General features: G+C 51.7%; 2 protein-coding genes across 14 annotated transcripts; both read left to right on the top strand.

Annotated features, from left to right (window-relative positions):
* Positions 1-2,875: 2,875 nt before the first annotated feature.
* On the top strand, positions 2,876-12,038 carry ARID3C (AT-rich interaction domain 3C). Of its 2 annotated transcripts, XM_045467673.1 has the most exons (8): positions 2,876-4,378; positions 5,237-5,623; positions 7,474-7,546; positions 9,374-9,557; positions 9,703-9,986; positions 10,554-10,736; positions 10,968-11,057; positions 11,518-12,038. In XM_045467673.1, exons 1-8 carry the CDS (start codon positions 4,022-4,024, stop codon positions 11,616-11,618), a joined length of 1,659 nt encoding a protein of 552 aa, XP_045323629.1. In that variant the 5' UTR covers positions 2,876-4,021; the 3' UTR covers positions 11,619-12,038. The 2 variants fall into 2 exon arrangements, with proteins under 2 accessions (XP_045323629.1, XP_045323630.1); XM_045467674.1 differs by lacking the exon at positions 10,968-11,057 and having other exon boundaries at positions 2,878-4,378.
* Positions 12,039-12,601: 563 nt separating this feature from the next.
* On the top strand, positions 12,602-18,448 carry DCTN3 (dynactin subunit 3). Of its 12 annotated transcripts, none has more exons than XM_045467678.1 (8): positions 12,608-12,757; positions 14,260-14,344; positions 15,041-15,127; positions 16,135-16,218; positions 16,382-16,434; positions 17,205-17,263; positions 17,885-17,944; positions 18,134-18,448. In XM_045467678.1, the coding sequence occupies exons 1-8, from the start codon at positions 12,662-12,664 to the stop codon at positions 18,186-18,188; spliced, it is 579 nt and encodes a 192-aa protein (XP_045323634.1). In that variant the 5' UTR covers positions 12,608-12,661; the 3' UTR covers positions 18,189-18,448. The 12 variants fall into 12 exon arrangements, with proteins under 12 accessions (XP_045323642.1, XP_045323643.1, XP_045323641.1 ...); XM_045467677.1 differs by having other exon boundaries at positions 16,135-16,230; XM_045467686.1 differs by lacking the exon at positions 18,134-18,448 and having other exon boundaries at positions 12,602-12,757; positions 16,135-16,230; positions 17,205-17,302; positions 17,885-17,937.
* Positions 18,449-18,983: the final 535 nt, after the last annotated feature.

The following is an 18,983-nucleotide window of genomic DNA, read 5'->3' as shown; positions in this document are numbered from 1 at the left end:
TTTATCTTAGCCTAAACCTTTCAGCACCAGATTCAGATATCTGACTGCCTCCCTCTCCCCTGTCTAATTGGCATCTCAAACTTAAAATGGCCATGCAAACTGATTTCTCTCCCAAACCAACACATCTTACAGTCTTTACTGTCTGAGTTAAAGGTACCTACATTTACTCAGCTGCCAAAAACCTTGGAGTCATCATAGATACCTTTCTTTTTTTGAGATTTTATTTTTAAGTAAAAGTACACCAGCCAGGCTCCCCATCTTGGATATCTTTCATTCTCACATCGAGAGAATGAGAATGAGAATCCAAGCCATCAACAGATCCTGTCAGTTTTATCTTAAAAACATATCCAGAATCTACCTATGTCTTAACACTTCCATTGCTACCACCTGGTCCAAGCCATCATCGCTTGCCTGGATTACTGCAATAGCCTCCTAATTGATCTTCGTGCTTATATCCTGTGTGGAGGATTCTCTACACAGTAGCCAGAGTCAAGACTTCTACTTTCTGCTCAGACATTTCTTTGTTGTTTTGTTTTGTTTTGTTTCCTTTGCTCAGATGTTTTCAATGGTTTCCATCTCATTTAGTCCTTTCACTGCCTCCAGGAACCTACTCCCAAGGCCCTTGTTACCTATGGACCAAACATCCAACCATTTACCCCAGCCACCCTAATTTAGCTCAGTGGCTTCCTTGCTTTCCTTCTGACACATCAAGCAAACTTCCATCTCAGGATGTTCGTACCTGCTATTCTGGCTGCAGAGCTCTTCCCTAGGTATTCCTATGGCTCTCTTCCTCCCCTCCTTCAATTCTTGCTTCTTCCCCTAACATTTCTGTAATAGCAGTCTCTCTCTCTCTCTCTCTCTCTCTCTCTCTCTCTCTCTCTCTCTGTGTGTGTGTGTGTGTGTGTGTGTGTGTGTGTTTAGGTAGGTTCCATGCCCAATGTGGGGATCAAATTCACAACCCTGAGATCAAGAGTCACATGCTCTACCAACTGAACCAGCCAGCCACACCCCCTCCTTCTGTGGTGGTTTTAAAATAACTCCATAAAAATTTTGATAATCCTTGGGATGCTTGGGTGGCCCAGTCAGTTAAGTGTCCAGCTCTTGATAAGGGCTCAGGTCATGATCTCATGACCTAACAGCGCAGAGCCCACTTGGGATTCCCTCTCTCCCTCTGTCTCTGCCCCTCCCCTCACTTGCTCTCTCTCTAAATAAATAAATAAACATTTTTTAAAATTAAAAAAAAAGTATATATCTCCCTTAAGAAGTGAAGACTAATTCCCTTCCACTTGAATGTGGGTTGGATATTCATGTAATTTTAACAAATACATGGCAGAAGTGACTATGTAATTTCTAAGACTAGACCAAAAAAGCATTGCTGCCTCCTTTGGTCTCTCTTGGGTCACTCTCTCTGGGAGAAACCAACTGCCATGTAGGGAGGACCCTCAGGCAGGAGATCCTTTCCTATGGAGAGGTCCACCTGGGGAGAACAGCCTCCTACCAACAGCCATGTGAGTGAGTCATCTTGGAAGTGGATCCTCCAGTCCCAGTCAAGCCTTCATGTGACTGTAGCTACAGCCAACATTTATACTACAACCTCATGAGAGGCAGTGAGCCAGAACCAACCAACTAAGCCACTATCAAATTCCTGATCCACAGAATTGTGAGAAAATAAATGTTTTAAGCTTGCTAAGTTTGAGTGTAATTTACTATGAATACATAACATACATCCATCTCTTTCTATTCCCCTCAACCCAGATTTATTTTTCCCCATTTTAATTATCACCATCTGATACATTATGTATTTCCCCACTGGAATTATACCATTATAATAAAGACTTTGTTTTATTTACTCCTATTTCCAACAATGTCTTGCACAAAGTAGCTGCTTGGTAAATATATGTTGGATCAATGGAGATCCAGATCTGTCTTTGTCTCTGTGAGGTATAGAATCAGATGGGAGCTAAGTGAGGGTATGAGAGACATCCTTTCTTCTTCACAGATGAAGAGAGAGATAAACCAGGTCCCAGTCAAGCTTCTTGCTTCCCCTCAACCCTTCCCAGTTGTAACCCTCCTGGTCTGGACCCCCAAGATAGGTTTACTATGCTTGATTAATGATTGATTCCTTTCTTTGGGTGAAGCTGCTCAGTCCCTTACCCCTCTCCTCCTCTGCCCCTTGTGAAGCAATCTCCAAAACTCCCAGAACTAGAATTTCTCCAAGCCAGTTCCTACCTTTCCAAGAAGAATCTTACCATCTATCTCTCTCCAGGCACCTCCTGTTCTCTGAGCACTGAAGGGGAAATGGGTGTATGGGGAGCAAGCTGGCAATATGAGTTCTGCAGAGCTCTACCCTCTGCCAGGAGCCCCTAGGGCATGTTTGCCATGGCGTATTCAGATTCTCCCCTCTAGGCCCAGAGGAAGGGGCTTGATGCTTTCCAGGAGTATTCACACCACCCAAAGCCACTGGAGAGGGAGCATCAGTACTGAGGACAGTTGGATGACCAAGGCTTCTTGGGGGATTGGGGTCTGACTGGCTGTCAGGTCTGAAATCTGAGCAGAACACTGGAGTGAGCCAAAGTTATGAGCAGTACTGAGCTTCAGTATGGCCAGAGGTGGGCCAAAGAGAACAAGGACTTAGTGCCACAGTGGAATGTGGGTCAGGGACAAGTGTGGAGGATAGAGACAAGGAACGCAGAGGGGTGGGGCTCCTGGGTGGCTCAGTTGGTTTAGCGTCTGACCCTTGATTTTGGCTCAGGTCATGATGTCAAGGTTTGTGGGATAGAGCCCCAAGTTGGGCTCTGTGCTGACAGTGCAGAGCCTGCTTGGGATTCTTTCTCTCCCCTCTCTCTGCCCCTCCCCTGCTCTCTCGCTCTCTCTCTTCCTCTCAAAATGAATAAAAATAAACTTAAAACAAAAAAAATTTTTTTTAACTTAAAAAAAAAAAAGAGCAGAGGGGTGTCACCTACCACAAGAATCTGGTGAGAAGAGCTAGTGGTCCACGCTGGGGCAAGCTGGGTCTGAGAGGAGGGGACTGACTGGGGGAGGAGAAAGTAGGCAAAAGTCACACCTGAATTTCTGCCTCCTAGAGGAATCTTGGCCCTGGGAACAGTGCACCTCACTAAGTATGAGGTCAGGAGATGGCCCCTGGTACTGGGTGTGATATAGCCGAGTTTCATACTCATGCCAGGTGTCACCCCGACAGATACGGGTTGTTCTGTTCATTCATTTGGTAGGTCCACCCCCTTGGGCACAGGAAGCAACTGAGGAATGTATGAGGGTTCCTATGAGGAATGGGGTCCAGGCTGCTGAGAGGAGAAATTGTGGCCTGCTACTCAGGACAGTGGCAAAAGAAAATAAGAAATAAGAAATATGCATCTGGGGGATAACTAGAGTTAGGGTGGACCTGGAGTAGTTGGCTGAGGGGTCTAGAGATACAGACTGGAGTCACACACACAGGGTTGAGGATGTGCAAAATTCTACTGTTGAGCTGTGGTATGAGTACCAGAGGTTCATGATACTATTCACCATTCTTGTGTATATGTTTGAAAATTTCCATAATAGAAGGTCACAAGAGATTAAAAAGAAAAAAGTGTGACTATGTATCTGCATGTGGTATGTGTGTACCCTGCCATGGATGTGGACTCAGTTCAGAGACCTCTGAGTGCCAGAGTGCAGACATGGGAGTCCACCACCATGGGCACGTATTGCACAAACTGCAACCTCCCTGCGGTTGGGGACAGCATTTGTGCAGGGCAGGGGGAGAAGCATTTGCTCTGTGCAGACCCTCCATATTCATCTCAGTATCTTGCAGAGTGATTCCCCTTTCATGATCACAACCTGCCCAGGCCATTGGCGCTGTAGTGTCTATGTTACCAAGTATGTGAGACAGGGCAGCTGTGTGCCCGAACTTGTGACAGTATGTGTTGGTGTGTGAACACGGCTGTTCGTGTGTGAATGCCAGGCACTGAGTGTGGATGTGGGGGGCACGACTTGTGGGTGTGGCGGGGCCCTGGTCCAGAGTCCAATGGTGTTAGACTCCTCACTCTCCTTCGAACGATTCCTGGCAGCTCTCCAGCGCCCCCTCCTCCCGTTCTGGCAGTGTGGAGGGGGAACACCTGTTGGGGGGCTGGGAGCGGCAGAGCCCCGGGGGGCCTCTCCCCCCGCGCCCCCGCCCGCCCTGCCCCTCACCGGTCCCGCCCCCGCGCCCGCCGCCAGCAGAGCGGCGCGTGAGCGCACCGCGGCCAGAAGAGCGCACCGCTGCGGGAGCGCACGGCTGGGGACCCCGCGCAGGGAGCAGAGCCGAGGTAGGGGCTGCCCGAGAGGCGGGCAGAGCAGAGGGAACGCCGTGGAGACGCCGGGGGCACCGGGGCGCGCCAGGCTGGTGAGTGCGGCCGCGGGCCGTGGGGAGCCAGAGAGCGGGCGTCGAGACCCAGCGGTCCTCAGCCCGCCCGGTCCGGGGCTCTGCCCCCCGCCACCCTCTGTCCTCGCGGCCCCTCAGTGCTAGCCCTCTGCGTTCTCTGCCCCGTCTCTCCGTCTGTTTTTCCCTGCTTCAGTCTCTGTCTCCCTCTATTTGCTGTCTCGCCTTGTTTCTTTCTAATCTCTCTTCTCTCTTCAGTCTCTGTCTCCTGCTGCGTCGGTCTTTCCCTCTCTCTCTCTCTCAACCACTGTCTCACTGTTTGTCTCTCTCCATCTCTGTCCCTGTCTCTCTCTCTGGACTACCTGTCACTCAGGTCTTGATATTTATCTCTTACTCCTCTCTCTGTCTCTTACCTTCCCTATCTACCCAATACCTCTATCAATCTCATCTCTCCCCACCTCTGTCTCTCTGTTCTTATCTCTGCCTGATTATCTCTGTCTGTCCCCACCTGTCTCTCATTGTCTCTCTGTCCCATCTCCATTTCTCTTTCCGTATCTCTCCTGTCATTGTCTCTCTTTCTGATCTCGCTTGCTCACTCTCTCTCTCTCCTCTCCTGTCCTCTCTGTTTCTTGGTCCTTGTCACCCTCTCTGATCCGCTCAGTCTTTACCTGTCCTCTGTCAATATCCATTTCTGTTTCTTTGGGTCTGGTCTCTTGTCTCTCCTGCTGTTTCTACCTCTGTCTCTGTCAATGTCTGGGAAATCTATCTTTTTGCCTTTTTTCCTATGGTCCCCTGCACTTCCTTGAATCAGTGACCACCTCCTCTTGTGCTGGGGGTTGTGGGGGCAGCAGGGCCCAACACTCATAATTCCCACCCCCACAGGCGGCCCTTTCCTCGGGGCCCCGCCTGGTGCCAGCCCCCCCACCCGCGGGGGGACTGCGCCTGGAAGCTGTAATGGAGGCCCTGCAGAGGCAGCAGGCAGCCCGACTGGCCCAAGGGGTGGGGCCATTGGCCCCTCAACGCCCATTGCCACCACCACTACCTCCCTTGCCTGGCCCTCGGACCCTGCAGGCCCCTGAAGGGGCCTTGGGGGAGGTTGGGACTGAAGAAGAGGAGGATGCGGAAGAGGATGAGGAAGGGGAGGAAGCCGGGGCAGAGGAGGAGGCAGCCGAGGAGAGCCTTCCAGGGACCCGGGGCCCCAGCTCACCTTCAAGTCAACCCCCTGGACCTCATCCCCATGAATGGACCTACGAGGAACAGTTCAAGCAGGTAGGACCCCCTACATGTCTGGCCCCCTCCCCTTCCTCCTCTCTGGGCAAAAGCAAAGCCAGGTGATTCGTAGCCCATCCACCCCCACTGCCCTCTGCAGGATGGAAAAACAGAGACACGGAGACCTGGAGAGAGACAGTGGGAGGACTGTAAGATAGATAGTGACAGGGAAGCAGAAAGAGACCTCCAGAGACATGGAAAGAAGTGCATAGACACACACTGAAAGGTGTAGGAGACGCCCAGAAATGTGGAGGCATGACAGACTGGAGGCTTTTGGTGAGGCTAGAAGGGAAAGCGGGGGGTGTAGGAGCTTCAAGAATTCTTTTCAGGGAATGGGATCTGGGGAATGGGGATTCCAGTGCCAGCACCATCTTACCCTACCTTCTCACACATCAAGTCACAAGGTCATATTCCAGCAACCAGTGGGGGTTTCCTGGGCTGCATATTTCTGTCTCTGGAAGCAGAATGGAGGTTCCCACTCCTTTCGCAAGCTGATACCCTCATCTCTTCCCTGTCACATTGCCCCCATCCAAATCCTTTCCCTGGCCTGAGTTCTATGGGTGACAGTTCCTAGCCTGTGATGGCCACACTATAGCCGCAGTGTGACTAAAGGGCTCCTGTACAGATGGGAGTGACAAGATCTTACTCTGAGAGCTTTAATTTGAGGTTCTTCCTCTCTGTGGAACCCATCTGGATGTTATTCTAAGGCACTACTTCAGGCTGTCACTATGAATGTATTATAAAGGGCTCTGACTCCAGGTGTGCTATTCTGGTGATATTACTCTGAGGATGTTGGTCTTGGGGACTTTTCCCAAAAGTGTTAATTTGCGGCTAGTACTCTGTGGCATTAATGTAAAACTTGGAGTGTTACTCGGTGCTCTGTTGCTCTAGTGACTGTTTCTTTTGGGTATAATTCTGGGGATTATTACTTGGGAGAGCATATGTATTATTTTTGGGGATCCATCTAAGACTTTGGGCTTAGTTCTTCTGGGGAGTATAGGTCTAAAATGGATCTTTGGGTTTTGTTTTTTTTGTTTGTTTGTTTTTAATTCTGAGAGTTCTTAGTGGGGAATGGAGTGTTACCTATTGGTATTACTCAGGGACTGTTATTCTGGGTAAATGACCGTTAGTTAGTCCAGGGCTTGTTTCTGCTGGGTGGTATTTGGGAGGTGATACTGGAGATGGGGCTCCAGGTGACTGGGATGACCTCTGGGTCTTTCAAGTTCTGACTCTGCAGGTCCTGGGCGGTGTAGGGCCATTACCTCTGTGGCAGCTTCTGTAGTGGGTAGGTCACTGCCCCTGGAAACAGATCAGAAGTGGGGCTGAGGGGCCCCAGGTGTCAATTCAAGAGATTCCGAGCATCTACTCTGCCTGAACAATGGGTTAGAGGCATCTCAGTCCCTCATCCCCAGCCATGGCATACAGAGATGTGAAAAGCAAGAAGCCCTTGCAAGAATAAACAAGCGTGAATGAGCAAGCACCTCAGAAACATCTGTCAGCTTCCTCAGTATAGAACACAGTCCCAGCCTGACTTCCTTCCTGGGGATCTTTGCATGCCCTGGAGGGCAGGCTAAACCTCCTAAGCTACCTTTAGTCCACTATTCCCCAGAGGGATGGTTTGAGCTTCCCAGGGCACCCCTGGCCAGTGGATCTCCGGTCTCTGTGTGTGTTAGGAAAAAGTGCCCCTCCCTGCGCCCAGGGGGAGAGAGTCTAATGCCAGGGAGTCCACATTTCAGACCCTACTCATCCCTTTAGCTGAGAACCCTTATTCAGGATTTAACCTGAGTTGGGGTCCCAGGGGGAGGGGGGGAAGTCAGTGGAGCTGAAAAATGACCTCAGTCCTTCCCCAGCTGTACGAGCTTGATGCAGACCCCAAGAGGAAGGAATTTCTGGATGACCTGTTTAGCTTCATGCAGAAGAGGGGTGAGTGGGATGATGTAAGGGAAGGACCCCCACCTACCAGTTTTGAGGAAGGGAGACCCCAGGGTTTAGTCCCCAGGTTGGCTCCTCTCTGCAGAGGCCTGAGCTTGGCAACACCTAGCCTTTGGGCCCTCGATAGCGTCTTTAACCTCTGACCCTGCCCCCCTCCTCCACCCAGGGATTAATTAGTGGCCAGCCCACTGGCAGGTTAATGAGTGTGGGATCAATTGGGAGGGTGGGAGGGGAAATGGTTGGGGGCTGGCCTGGGGGGTTCCCAGGATTGGGGGGTTGGGAATGCCTTGTTCCTCTTTCAGTGGCCCTTCGTCCAGCCTTGTCTCTCCTCAGTTTCCCCTTGCTTCAGGCAGGGGACATCCAATATGCTCTACAGCAGAAAGGACTGGGATTAGACTGAAGGAAGGACTTCTAAAGGGTAGGCTGGGGGCCATGTGAGTTGGGGTTGTGGAGGAGGAGGAATTCCTTTCCAGGAATCTCAGAGATAGAAGAAAATGCAAGGGTCCAGGAGGAGATCAGGGTGGGCGGCAGTCCATCACTTAGGCTTCTCCCCAGATTCATGGGTCCGAAGACTGACTCATTATCTCTCTCTACAAAGCTAATTAACTCACTCGGAGCTTGGCCTGATAAGCCACTAATTAACTGGCTGCACTGCACCCCCCTCCCTTAGTGCAGCTGCTGGTCAAAGTCGTCAGCTCCCACCACAGGCCCAGCACCCCTTTTGGGATCCTTTCTAACCAGGGACCCTCAGTGGGGTCCCAGGTCTTTTTGGTCCCCAGGGAGGCCCAGTCATTCTGGCCCCAGTGTCCCCTCCCTGACCCTCCCTGGGAGGTCTCCCTTCCACTGGGGAAAGTGGGGTAGAGTGGTCTGAGCAGATCCCAGCATTCCCTCCATCACCCTCAGGACGGGAGCTCTGCCCCGCTCTGGTCCTTGCCTCCCTCTGCGGGAGGGGGAGGGGGCGGGGGGGGGGCGGGGGGGAGGAGGTCCCGTGGGACCGATAATTTCCCCACATTAATCAGGCCGCAGCTAATTGTTCGGGTCCAAAGGAGGCGGCGGAAGGGGACGGGATCGGTAAAGAATTAACTGGGGCCCATCGCTCAGAGCAGACAGGCCCCTTTGTCAGGACTGGCCGGCGGGGGCGGCGCGAGCTAAGGAGTTGGCGAGCCGAGGCGGGGGCTGCTGCTTCTCCCATCCGCCACTTCCGCCATCCCCCAGTCTCTGGCAGCCACCCCGGGGCCGCTGCTTAGGGGAGTTCAGCTCTTCAGCACTGTCAGGAAGTCCTTACTACGGTCTACCCTAGGGGTTGGCAAACTAAAGCCGGCTGGCCAAATCTAGCCGCCTGAGAGATAAGCATGGTTTTTACATTTTTAAATAGTGAAAAAAATTAAAAGACGAATAAAATTTCAGAACGTGTGAAATTCGAATTTCAGAGGCTGTAAATAAAGTTTTTATTGGAACACAGCCGGGCCCATTCCTTTGAATATCCTCCATAGCTGCTTTCAAGCTACAATGGCAGAGTGGAGTAGTTCTGAAGGGGAGGTTTGGCCCTCAAAATCTGTAATATTTACCGGCTGGACCTTAACAGAAGAAGTTTGCCGACCCCTGATCTAGCTTCCTGTCCTTCCTGCTACAAGCCAGATCTTGGGAGCTCTGTGGGCTCCGCCTGGAATCCCCCTTATCCCTCCCTCCCTCTTCCCTTTTCTCTGAGATCCCGTCCTGTACCCTGGCCTCCAGGCAACCGACTCCTTCAGTCCTTGAGGATGTCCGCAGACAGGGTCTTAGTCCTAGTATTCTGACTCTCTGCCTACCTCTCACCAGGGACGCCAGTGAACCGCGTGCCCATCATGGCGAAGCAGGTGCTGGACCTGTACGCGCTGTTTCGCCTGGTGACAGCCAAAGGCGGCCTGGTGGAAGTCATCAACCGCAAGGTGTGGCGGGAGGTCACGCGCGGCCTCAGCCTGCCCACCACCATCACGTCGGCAGCCTTCACTCTACGCACCCAGTGAGGCCAGGCGCGCGAGCGGAGGGGGCAAGGAGCGGGAAAGGGGTCGCAGGACGTGGAGGGCCCAGGGGTGGGCGTTTCATTGTGGGACTTGATCAGTGGGATCCAGCCTCCCATCTACCCCGCCTCGTCCGTCCGCCCCTAGGTACATGAAGTACCTGTACCCGTACGAGTGCGAGACGCGGGCGCTCAGCTCCCCAGGGGAGCTCCAGGCAGCCATCGACAGCAACCGGCGCGAGGGCCGTCGTCAGGCTTACACCACCGCCCCGCTCTACGGCTTAGCTGGGCCTACACCTCGGGGTACTCCCGGCCAAGTCTCCGTTCCTGGCCCCGCCCCGCCCACGCCCAGCCCACGCCCTGCCCAGGGCTCTGCCTCCGGCCTGCCTGCTCACGCCTGCGCGCAGCTGAGCCCAAGCCCCATTAAGAAAGGTGTGAGGGGACAGGGTCTGAGATTTGGGTGTCTGTGAGACCTGGGGGTGCGCTGAGATACAGAGAACACTAAAATGTGGGGAGTCTGAAGTCTGAGAGGCATTGAAGTCTGTAGTAAGGACTGACAGGGCACTGAGGTTTGCTGCACGCGAAGGTTTAGGGGTCCTCAGGTTTGAGGGTCAGTGAAACCGTAGAAGGTCTGGGGTACGGGTTACTGCGGTGTGGGCCTGAAGCTCGGGAAAAGGTCCTTTATCTAGAGGAACTCCATTCCACATCTGTCCACCTAGGGCTTCTATTGGCATGTAGTTTTTGCCTCCTGTGGTCTGTATTATTTAATAACTGAGCGCAAGGAAAGGCCCTAATTGTCTTGGACCAACCTAGACATGTATATATTGGCCCTTTGGGCTCTCCAGCTTCAGAGCCTCAGGCTGAGACTCTGGATGGGAGGGAAAATTGAACTTGATGCTTGAGCTTGGGTGACTTCCCTTCACCCCAGCCCTAGGGGGAGAACCAAATGCAGAGGCAGAGTTGGTTGAGCCATGGGAGTTGACTGACCTGTTCTTCCAGAGGAAAGCGGAATTCCAACCCCTCGACTGGCACTGCCTGTGGGCCTGGCTTTGGGACCTGCAAGGGAGAAGTTGGCACCAGAGGAGCCCCCAGAGAAGAGGGCTGTGCTGATGGGGCACATGGACCCACCTCGACCTGGAGCTCCCCCTAGTTTCCTGCCCCGTGGCAAGGTTCCCCTGAGGGGTGAGCAGGGGCTTGTTGCTGAGAGGGCTTCGGGCCTATACACTGAGGGAGGACAGACCCATCACCTAATAGGTGTTGGAGGTGGGACAGATAAATCCCTCAATAGACAACTGTGTAATTATAGGTGTGGGGCTGAAGTGGAATGGGGGCTGTCTGTAAGGATGGAGGGGGGAGCTTGAAAGTCTCAAGTCTGATTCTCCAAAATGTGACTCCCCTGTCCCTCCTGGACAGAAGAGCGGCTGGATGGGCCTCTCAATCTGGCAGGCAGTGGTATCAGCAGTATCAACATGGCCCTAGAGATCAACGGGGTGGTCTACACTGGTATGGGTACTGCAGGCTGTCTACACTGGCATGAGGTCAGGGGTATTTGCTCTGGCATGGGGATTTTAGATTTTCTCAGCTAGCATGAGGTTCAGGGATATCCAAACTTGCATGGGTAATGTGGGGTTCATGGGATTGCTACAATGGCATGGGTTAAAGGGTGTCTACAATGGCATGGGGTCTAAGGCATGACCTCTCTGGCATGGATACCATGGGATGTCTGCCTTGTCATGGACCTATGTATCAGTGTAAATATTTCTTGTTTACCTGTTTGAGGGTATCTATATTGCCATAGGAGTCTCTAACTGACCTAAGGAGCTTGTCCACATTGGTTTGTGGCAGGGATATGTGTGTGGTGTTGTAACAATCAGGACACTGACTTTTGTTTTCCTCTTCTGTTTCTGTGCCTACCTCCTCCTGCCTGTGTTTTCCCTCCACCACCTCCTCACCCCTTTATCAGGTGTCCTCTTTGCTCGCCGCCAGCCTGTGCCAGCTTCCCAGGGCCCAACCAACTCTGTACCCCCACTCCCTACAGGGCCACCTTCCAGCACTTCACCCTGAGAACTCCCACTCAGAATTAAGAGTCCCAGCCCCAATGCTGAGTGGGGCCCCCCTCACCTTGATTCTTCTAGGGCACCCAGTCTAGGACCCAGCCCTGGGAGATGACACCCCCACCCCCACCCATCCATGCCCTGTGGACTTGAAGCCAAAGAGTTTTCTTTTGATGTTACATCTACCTCATTGTAAAGGGAGAGCACCGCCTCCCTGGCCAACTCCAGCAGCATCTACCAAAGAGTTCTGCCCTCCCTAACCCCCATCATTTCCTCATGTGCCTCCCTGTGTCAGTGTCATCTCTAGGACCTCACCTCTTCAAATCAGACCTGCTTCTCCTCAGAAGCCGGGTGAAGGGTTAGGTTGGGGTGTTGTGAAGGAGATATCCCTCAGGTCACATATGAATAATAAAGCTGCAGTCCCTCCCTCTCCAGTGCCTCTTCTTGTTTGGGTCTGGGGGTTGGGAGGAATTATGTAGTATACACAGGTTGTTTTTGGGCCAGGGGTTCTCAAGAGGGGAAGACAGAATAGCAAAGGGCCGTGAAAGTAGTGGGGCTGGGTTTCATGATTCAGACTGCCTGGGTTCAAATCCTGATTCTGCTACTATAGTGCGGAGTGGCCTTGGGCAAGGCATTAGTCGCTTGAACCTTAGAAGACTCCTACTAAAGATCATGGTATCTCACGGAGTCTCCTACTGATCTATGGGAATAGACCAATCCTGAAATAATAGGTGTATTTATATCGGCAACCTCGGGGAATAGGGTAGGAAACGTCTCTGGTACCCTTCAATTAGAAGAAGAAAAGTAAAAGTTTGGACAAGCAGGAACTGGAAACTAGGACAGAGCCTGATAGGTAGTCGTTGCCTAGGTAACCAGACAGCTTTTGACACCTTTCGCTGGCCTTGCCGGTCACTTCCGGCACCCGAGGGCTGAGTCGTAACGTCACTTCTCGTATTGAGGGATGCCCCCGCGCTCTGATTAGCCAGCCTTCTCTATTTGGCCGGACGTCCCGCCCTCTGCCTGTTCCTCGGCTGAGGCGGGGGCGAGGTAGCTATGGCGGCTGTCAGCGACGTGCAGCGGCTACAGGCCCGTGTGGAGGAGCTGGAGCGCTGGGTGTACGGGTCTGGCGGGACGCGCGGCTCGCGGAAGGTGAGTGATCTGGGATCCAGTGCTGCCTTTCTGGGGCAGAGCAAGAGCGGCCTACTGGCATGGTCCTCGGGATAGGTGCAACCGCTCCAGCCTCGTCGCCCGCAGCCGGACCTTTGGAATAACAAAGGTTCGAAACCTTTCGGAGCTTATCGGACCCACGGGCTCCATTTCCATGGAGGACACTCAGCGTTATTAGGACCGATTGCGATGGGCTCATTGTAAACTGTGACTAAGACTGCCTCTGTCCTCTCGGGCTGGAGACCTAACACACTTGAAAATCTGACTAACGAGAGTTTCTGTAAGAGCTGAAGTCCACAATGGAAGGGCTGGCATAGAGCCCTGCGTAATCAATTGCTAAATATTGTGCAGAAAGAGGTCCGTGGGACACTGGAGGGCGCAGAGCAAAGGTGGATAAGGAAGGCTCCCGGAATGAGAGATGAGGTCTGAGAGAGCCAGAATTAGGAGGGAAGGGATTGGATACCGGGTGGGTTTTTGTTTGTTTGTTTGTTTGTTTGTTTGAGTTTGAGTTTATTTATTTAGAGGCGACGGTGGTGGGGGGGGGGGGGGGAGGCGGGCCAGAGAGAGAGAGAATGAGAGAATCCCAAGCAGGCTCCCTGCTTTAGGCGTGGGGGTGGGAGGTGGCTGGATTCCACCAACGGTCATATCATGACCTCAACCAAAACCAAGAGTCCCACACCTAACCCACCGAGCCACCAGGGGCCAGAATACCGGGTGTTTAGATATGGATGGAACACTCCTTCACACCAGTGACTGAATTTTGACAACCGTGAACCTTAGTTCTCCTACCCTCTCCCTCCACCCCCCCCCCCTTTTTAATATGGGAAGACCTTTTACTGAAGGTAAAAGAGTGTCAGGCATACCCTGGAGTTAGATGCATCAGAGATAATGATGTCTGTTTGTATACTTCTTGTGGAATTGTCACTAGCAGATTGTGCCCCATTTGAGAACTGATTTTTCAAAACATTCTCTCCCTTTGACATCCATGACAAAAATCCTCCTTGTTTTCCTTCTACCTCTGTGGCTGTTGCTGCTTAGTCCCATTTGCCTCCCCATATATTTGACCCTTGAATATTAGCATTCTTCACCCCATATTCTAAAACCTGGGTAAGATCATTCACTTTCATAGCCTCTCCCTCTATTTGATCCTTTAATATGGGAATTCCTTACCTTCTACCCCTAGAGCCTAGGTAGGTTCAGCCAGAGAGGTAGGAACCAGGTTATGCTAATGTCCTATAAACTCTAACATAGTTAATTACCTTCCCAATCAGACTTGAAACTTCCCAGAGACTACATGACTATCTTCCCCTTCACACTGAGGATTCCCAGAAGGTGGGGTTGCATCTCCTTTAAAACAAGAGAAAGGGGCGAACCTATTTTGCTGGGATAAAGAGATTTGGGAGATGAAGGAATGGGGGTTCTTTACCTCTTTCAAGCCTTGGTCAAGCAGCGAACCTTGGAATTAACTTTCAGTCCCCTTGCAGGTGGCTGATGGCCTGGTCAAGGTACAAGTGGCTTTGGGGAACATTGCCAGCAAGAGGGAGAGGGTGAAGATTCTGTACAAAAAGAGTAAGTGATTCCATGGGGTGCCTGCCTTCCCTCCTTCCCATGCCTATGCTTCCTGGGACCTGGCCCTTGCCTTCCAGCCCAGTAGGTCATTGGAGTCACTCTATGGGGACAGAATATGAAGATATTTCCCTGCTGAAGTGGTGTCATGGGGTGTGATTTCTACTTTGTGGTTAAACTCCAAACCCATGACAGTGTCATAAGTTATGGGATAAGGGCTCTGCCTCAAAAGTCCTCTGGTGAAGGAGGGAGGAGAGGTATAGTATTTCCACAGGCAAGGTTCAGAGGCAGGAGGAAATTAGGCACTGAGAGCCCAGGCTTGGCTCAGCCATGCCTTTTTGATTATGTCAGAGCCAGCAACCTAGAAATCAGAAAAGGCTCTCACTTGTCTTGGTGGCACTGAGGAGCAAGTGGCCTTCCATCTTTGGTGAAGATAGGTCAGTGGGAATGCTGAGGGTTCCAGGATAGTGGAGGCAATTGTGTTCCCAGCTGTAAAGGCTGAGTTTGGCCAGGAGGTATTCACAGGGGAGAGACAGGGAGTTGGGGCCCAGTGGAGGCCTGCTGATAGATATTGTGGGTGTCATCTCCTCACTCAAGGCTCTCCCCAAAGTTGATCACTAATATCCTTCTAATATCCTTCATAAGACAGATTTCCCACACCCCACCCTTATGCCATTTTCTGTCTTGCTTCTTTTCTAGTTGAAGACTTGATCAAATATCTGGATCCTGAGTACATTGACCGCATTGCCATACCTGATGCCTCTAAGCTGCAGTTTATCTTAGCAGGTAGTGCTGGCCAATCTGTGCACATGCATCTGGGGATTATGGATTATGGGGGAAGTTGGGCATGGAGATGGCTTCCCTGCCAGTCCTCTCATGGATACAGCACTGGAAGCTGCTAAAAGTCTAAAATTCTGGCCTGGCTCTTGGCTGAGGCCTGAGGTCATCCTGTGGTCTTCTAGTGAGCATTGGGTATGGTATACTTCTGAGCCAGCTGAGGCCATGGTGCCAGCAACAGTGGGAACTACTTCAGTTTTCTAACAGTGGTCTGCCTCTAGGATCTTCCTTCAGAACCTTCCTCACTTCTGCTCACTACATAAAGGAGCTTCTAGGAAAGGGTGGGAGCAGAGAACATTGCATTTGGGAGAGGTGAGAATATTGGCACGGGTTTCAGCATTTTCCTTTCATGTGAGAAGGCACAGGTGTTTCAGAGTTCTAGGCAGGAACTATTCACCTGGCAATGTCTGCTGCTCAATTTAGTCAATCACTCCATGAGGTAGGGTTTGCCAAGTACCTGTGTTTGTTAATTCATTCAGAAGATGTTTAATGATCATTTTCTGTGATCCAGACCATCCTCAGTGTGAGGCATACAGTGGTGAACCAGAATGCCCCTGAACCATTGCCGCGGCTCAGGTGCCAAGTTCAGGAGATCTTTTCCTATACTAACTCTGGAGTCCAGCCTTTCCTTCCCTCCCTGGCCACTGTCTGCCTGGATTCACTGAGTTTGTTATAGCAGGCTAGAGGAAGAAGCCTTAGAGTTAAAACTTCAAGAAAGGTGGTATTTGGAGAAACCTAGAGGCTCCTTGGGTTCAAGACGGGTCATACCAGAGGCATCTAGGAGAGGTGGGAGCAGAATGGGGGACTGTGCACCTAGAGAAGGGGGCAGTGAGCAGAGTAGCTGCCCCATGCTGCAGGACTCAGCCATCTACCCTGTCAGGTCCTCAGTCCCTTGCATGGAAGTAGCAGTGCCCAGGTTTGCCTCACTGCCACTATCTTGTCTGTTTATGTCTCAGAGGAGCAGTTTATCTTATCCCAGATTGCACTCCTGGAACAGGTGGAGGCTTTGGTGCCTATGCTGGACAGCGCTCACATCAAAGGTACCTCTTTAGGTCTGCAGCTCTACCACTCTGCTTGGGGAGGTGGGTGGATGGACAGGACTTCCTTGTGCTTCAGGTTCCCTGGGTTCAAGCTAAGTCTGCTCCTTGTCTTTACCTCAACCCTGGGGATACCTGTCATCTGCATTGGGATGAAAATTGCCAGAGCAGAGAATTCATTTTCAGAACCTCAGGCAGTTTGGACCTAAGGACACTAGTGTAAGTCCAGCAGCTCCCAACTCTGAGTATTCCTTTTACCTTCTACCTCACCCCTCAGCATCTGTCCTTTAGGCTGCTATATAGCCCAGATTTTACTATAAGAGTTCCTGCCAGGTGTGTGAATGTGTATAAATTCTTCCTGCCGCACTGTTGAGAACAGTCCCTGGGCCTGAATTTTGACAAACAGACAGTGACTTTAATTGAATCCAGATATCCATCTTGTCTGTCTCTGGAGGTATTTTTTCCTGTTCCCCCTCCCTACCCCTGATCAGCTATCTGCTGAGCATTTGACAACCTTAAGCTATAGGCTCAGCATGGTGGCCAGGGCTCTGGGTGTTGGATTCTACGTGTCCAGCTTAGGAACCTTGCATTCATCCTCAGCCCACCTTCAGGCTCCCTCTTCTAGGCAGACCTGGACCCACTGGACTGAGAGCAAAGGAACAGATCCCATAACAGGCAAAGCTTTCTTTACCTCACCCTGCTTACAGCATTGGGGTGGGGGTATGGGGCAACTCTGGGGACCCCAAGGTTTATTTTCTCCTAGGGCCCTGTATCCCCACCCCAGCCCCCACCCCCGCCTTGGGTCCGAGAGTAAGACTGGGATGGGCAGGGAGCCACACCACCACCTTTAGCTGCAGTGGTCGATGAAGCCTGGCGTTTGCTTAGCTTCTCCACTCAATACTCTAATCCTGCTGAAGACCTAATAGACTATTGAACAGTCCCGGGGGAAGGCACAAGCATCATCGGGCAGTGTGTGTTGTGTTTTACAGCCGTTCCTGAGCATGCCACCCGCCTGCAGCGCTTGGCCCAGATCCACATCCAGCAGCAGGTATGGGAGGGGAGAGGACTGGAAGAGAAAGTAGATGTGGTGAGGCTCCTAGTCCCCACCGCTGCCGCCTGGGCAAGCAGCCTCAGGCTACCCTGATGTCAGCTCCAGGGGAAACCTGAGGGTTTATCCTTTTATCTTCCTCGGCTTTAGAGAGGGAAAGGGACTTGCTTGGCCACATCGGGATCTCTTGACTCTCTGAGTAGGACTGTTCTGAGATACCAGAAGATTGATGATGAGAAGTACCCAAGAATTTCTGGGGATGGTGTGTCCTTGACTATGGGTGGAGGAGCTGTTTTTTGGTTTTTTGTTTTGTTTTGTTTTATTTTGTTTTGCCATTCTCAGGCCCCAAAGTTTAAAGAGGGTTCAAATATAGGGGGCAGGGGAGGAGGACACATATACTAGCAGGAGTGTTTCCTTAAATGTGTGGTTCACTCCCCCTTAGGACTGCTGTTAGGGTACCCATCCCGGAGCCCCATTAGAAATTTCCTCCTTTTGACTCTGGGGTGAAACACTACCTTTTCTAGGCTTTATGGGCTGTGAAGGTCCCTGATGAGGCAGGAAAGTTAATGGGAAGTGGGGGCTCTATCCAACCCCTTTCTCTGCCATACGTTGTCCCCGTAGGACCAGTGTGTGGAGATCACTGAGGAGTCCAAGGCTCTCCTGGAGGAATACAACAAAACTGTATCCTTTCTGCTCAGCCAGACCCCTGAGGAATGTTGTCCAAAGCCCTGTCCTTTTGTTCCATCTCCATCTCTGTCTCTTTCATCCCATCCCAATCAACCTGTTTCCCTCCTCCCCTACCCTTTGGCAAATGCAAAATCTCTCCAGTCCCTCACTCAGGCTCCTGTTCTCACCTTGACCTGCTACCAGACAATTCTTCTCTCCAAACAATTTGTGCAGTGGGATGAGCTACTTTGCCAGCTAGAGGCCGCCAAGCAAGTGAAGCCAGCAGAGGAGTGATGGTTGCTCCCCATCCCAGGGTGGGCCAGGACAGCCAGGTTCCAGGGCCCTGTGTTAACCTGCCTTTGTAATAGGGCAGAGGCAGGTCTGTATTTATTGGATTCACAGCCTACTTGTTTGTATTCAGGGGCTCTGAGATCAGAGGTCTGGCTACTTGAGATTTGCTATTTGCACCCACTCCCCACATCAGTGTCCTATTCCAGTGACAATAAACTATAGAAATCACTGGAGCAGTGTGCCAACTTCCTGGTCTAGGATGGGAGTGGTGGTGAGGATGGGGATGGTAGAAGGCAGAATTGTCAACCTTCCTAGTGGTTGGACCAGGAGGTATTCTCATCCTGATCTGGCTTTCTGGGAGATGTAGAGTTCTCAGGACAAATGCTCTCATTTGATTGATATGAGTGGAATATTTGTTTGTGTATCCATTTATCCCACATTTACCAAGTATCCTCTAAATGTCACGTGCCATGGTAGGTGAGGAGGACACAGGTAGTGTCCACTTGATCCCTGCTCTGCACAGACTAACTGGGGAGGCAGTCAAAGAAAAGAGCAGTCCTACCAAGTGGGCACAAAACAAAAAGGAATGGGGGAGGCAGTCCTGGAGGGTGATACGCAGGATGTTTGAGAGCAAGGGAGTAGTAGCATGTGCAAAGCAGAGAGGAACCTTGAGGTTTCTCTCATGGGAGTTTACTTGGTGCTATTAAGCGGGAAGAGGAGCCCAGAAGAGGTTTGGTTGCAGGGCTTTGGGCTCTGGGGTGGG

The sequence above is a fragment of the Leopardus geoffroyi genome, chromosome D4 (assembly GCF_018350155.1).
Source record: "Leopardus geoffroyi isolate Oge1 chromosome D4, O.geoffroyi_Oge1_pat1.0, whole genome shotgun sequence".
Taxonomy (NCBI): Eukaryota; Metazoa; Chordata; class Mammalia; order Carnivora; family Felidae; genus Leopardus; species Leopardus geoffroyi.
The sequence above is the reverse complement of the archived record's forward strand: the minus strand, read 5'-3'. Positions and strand labels throughout refer to the sequence as shown.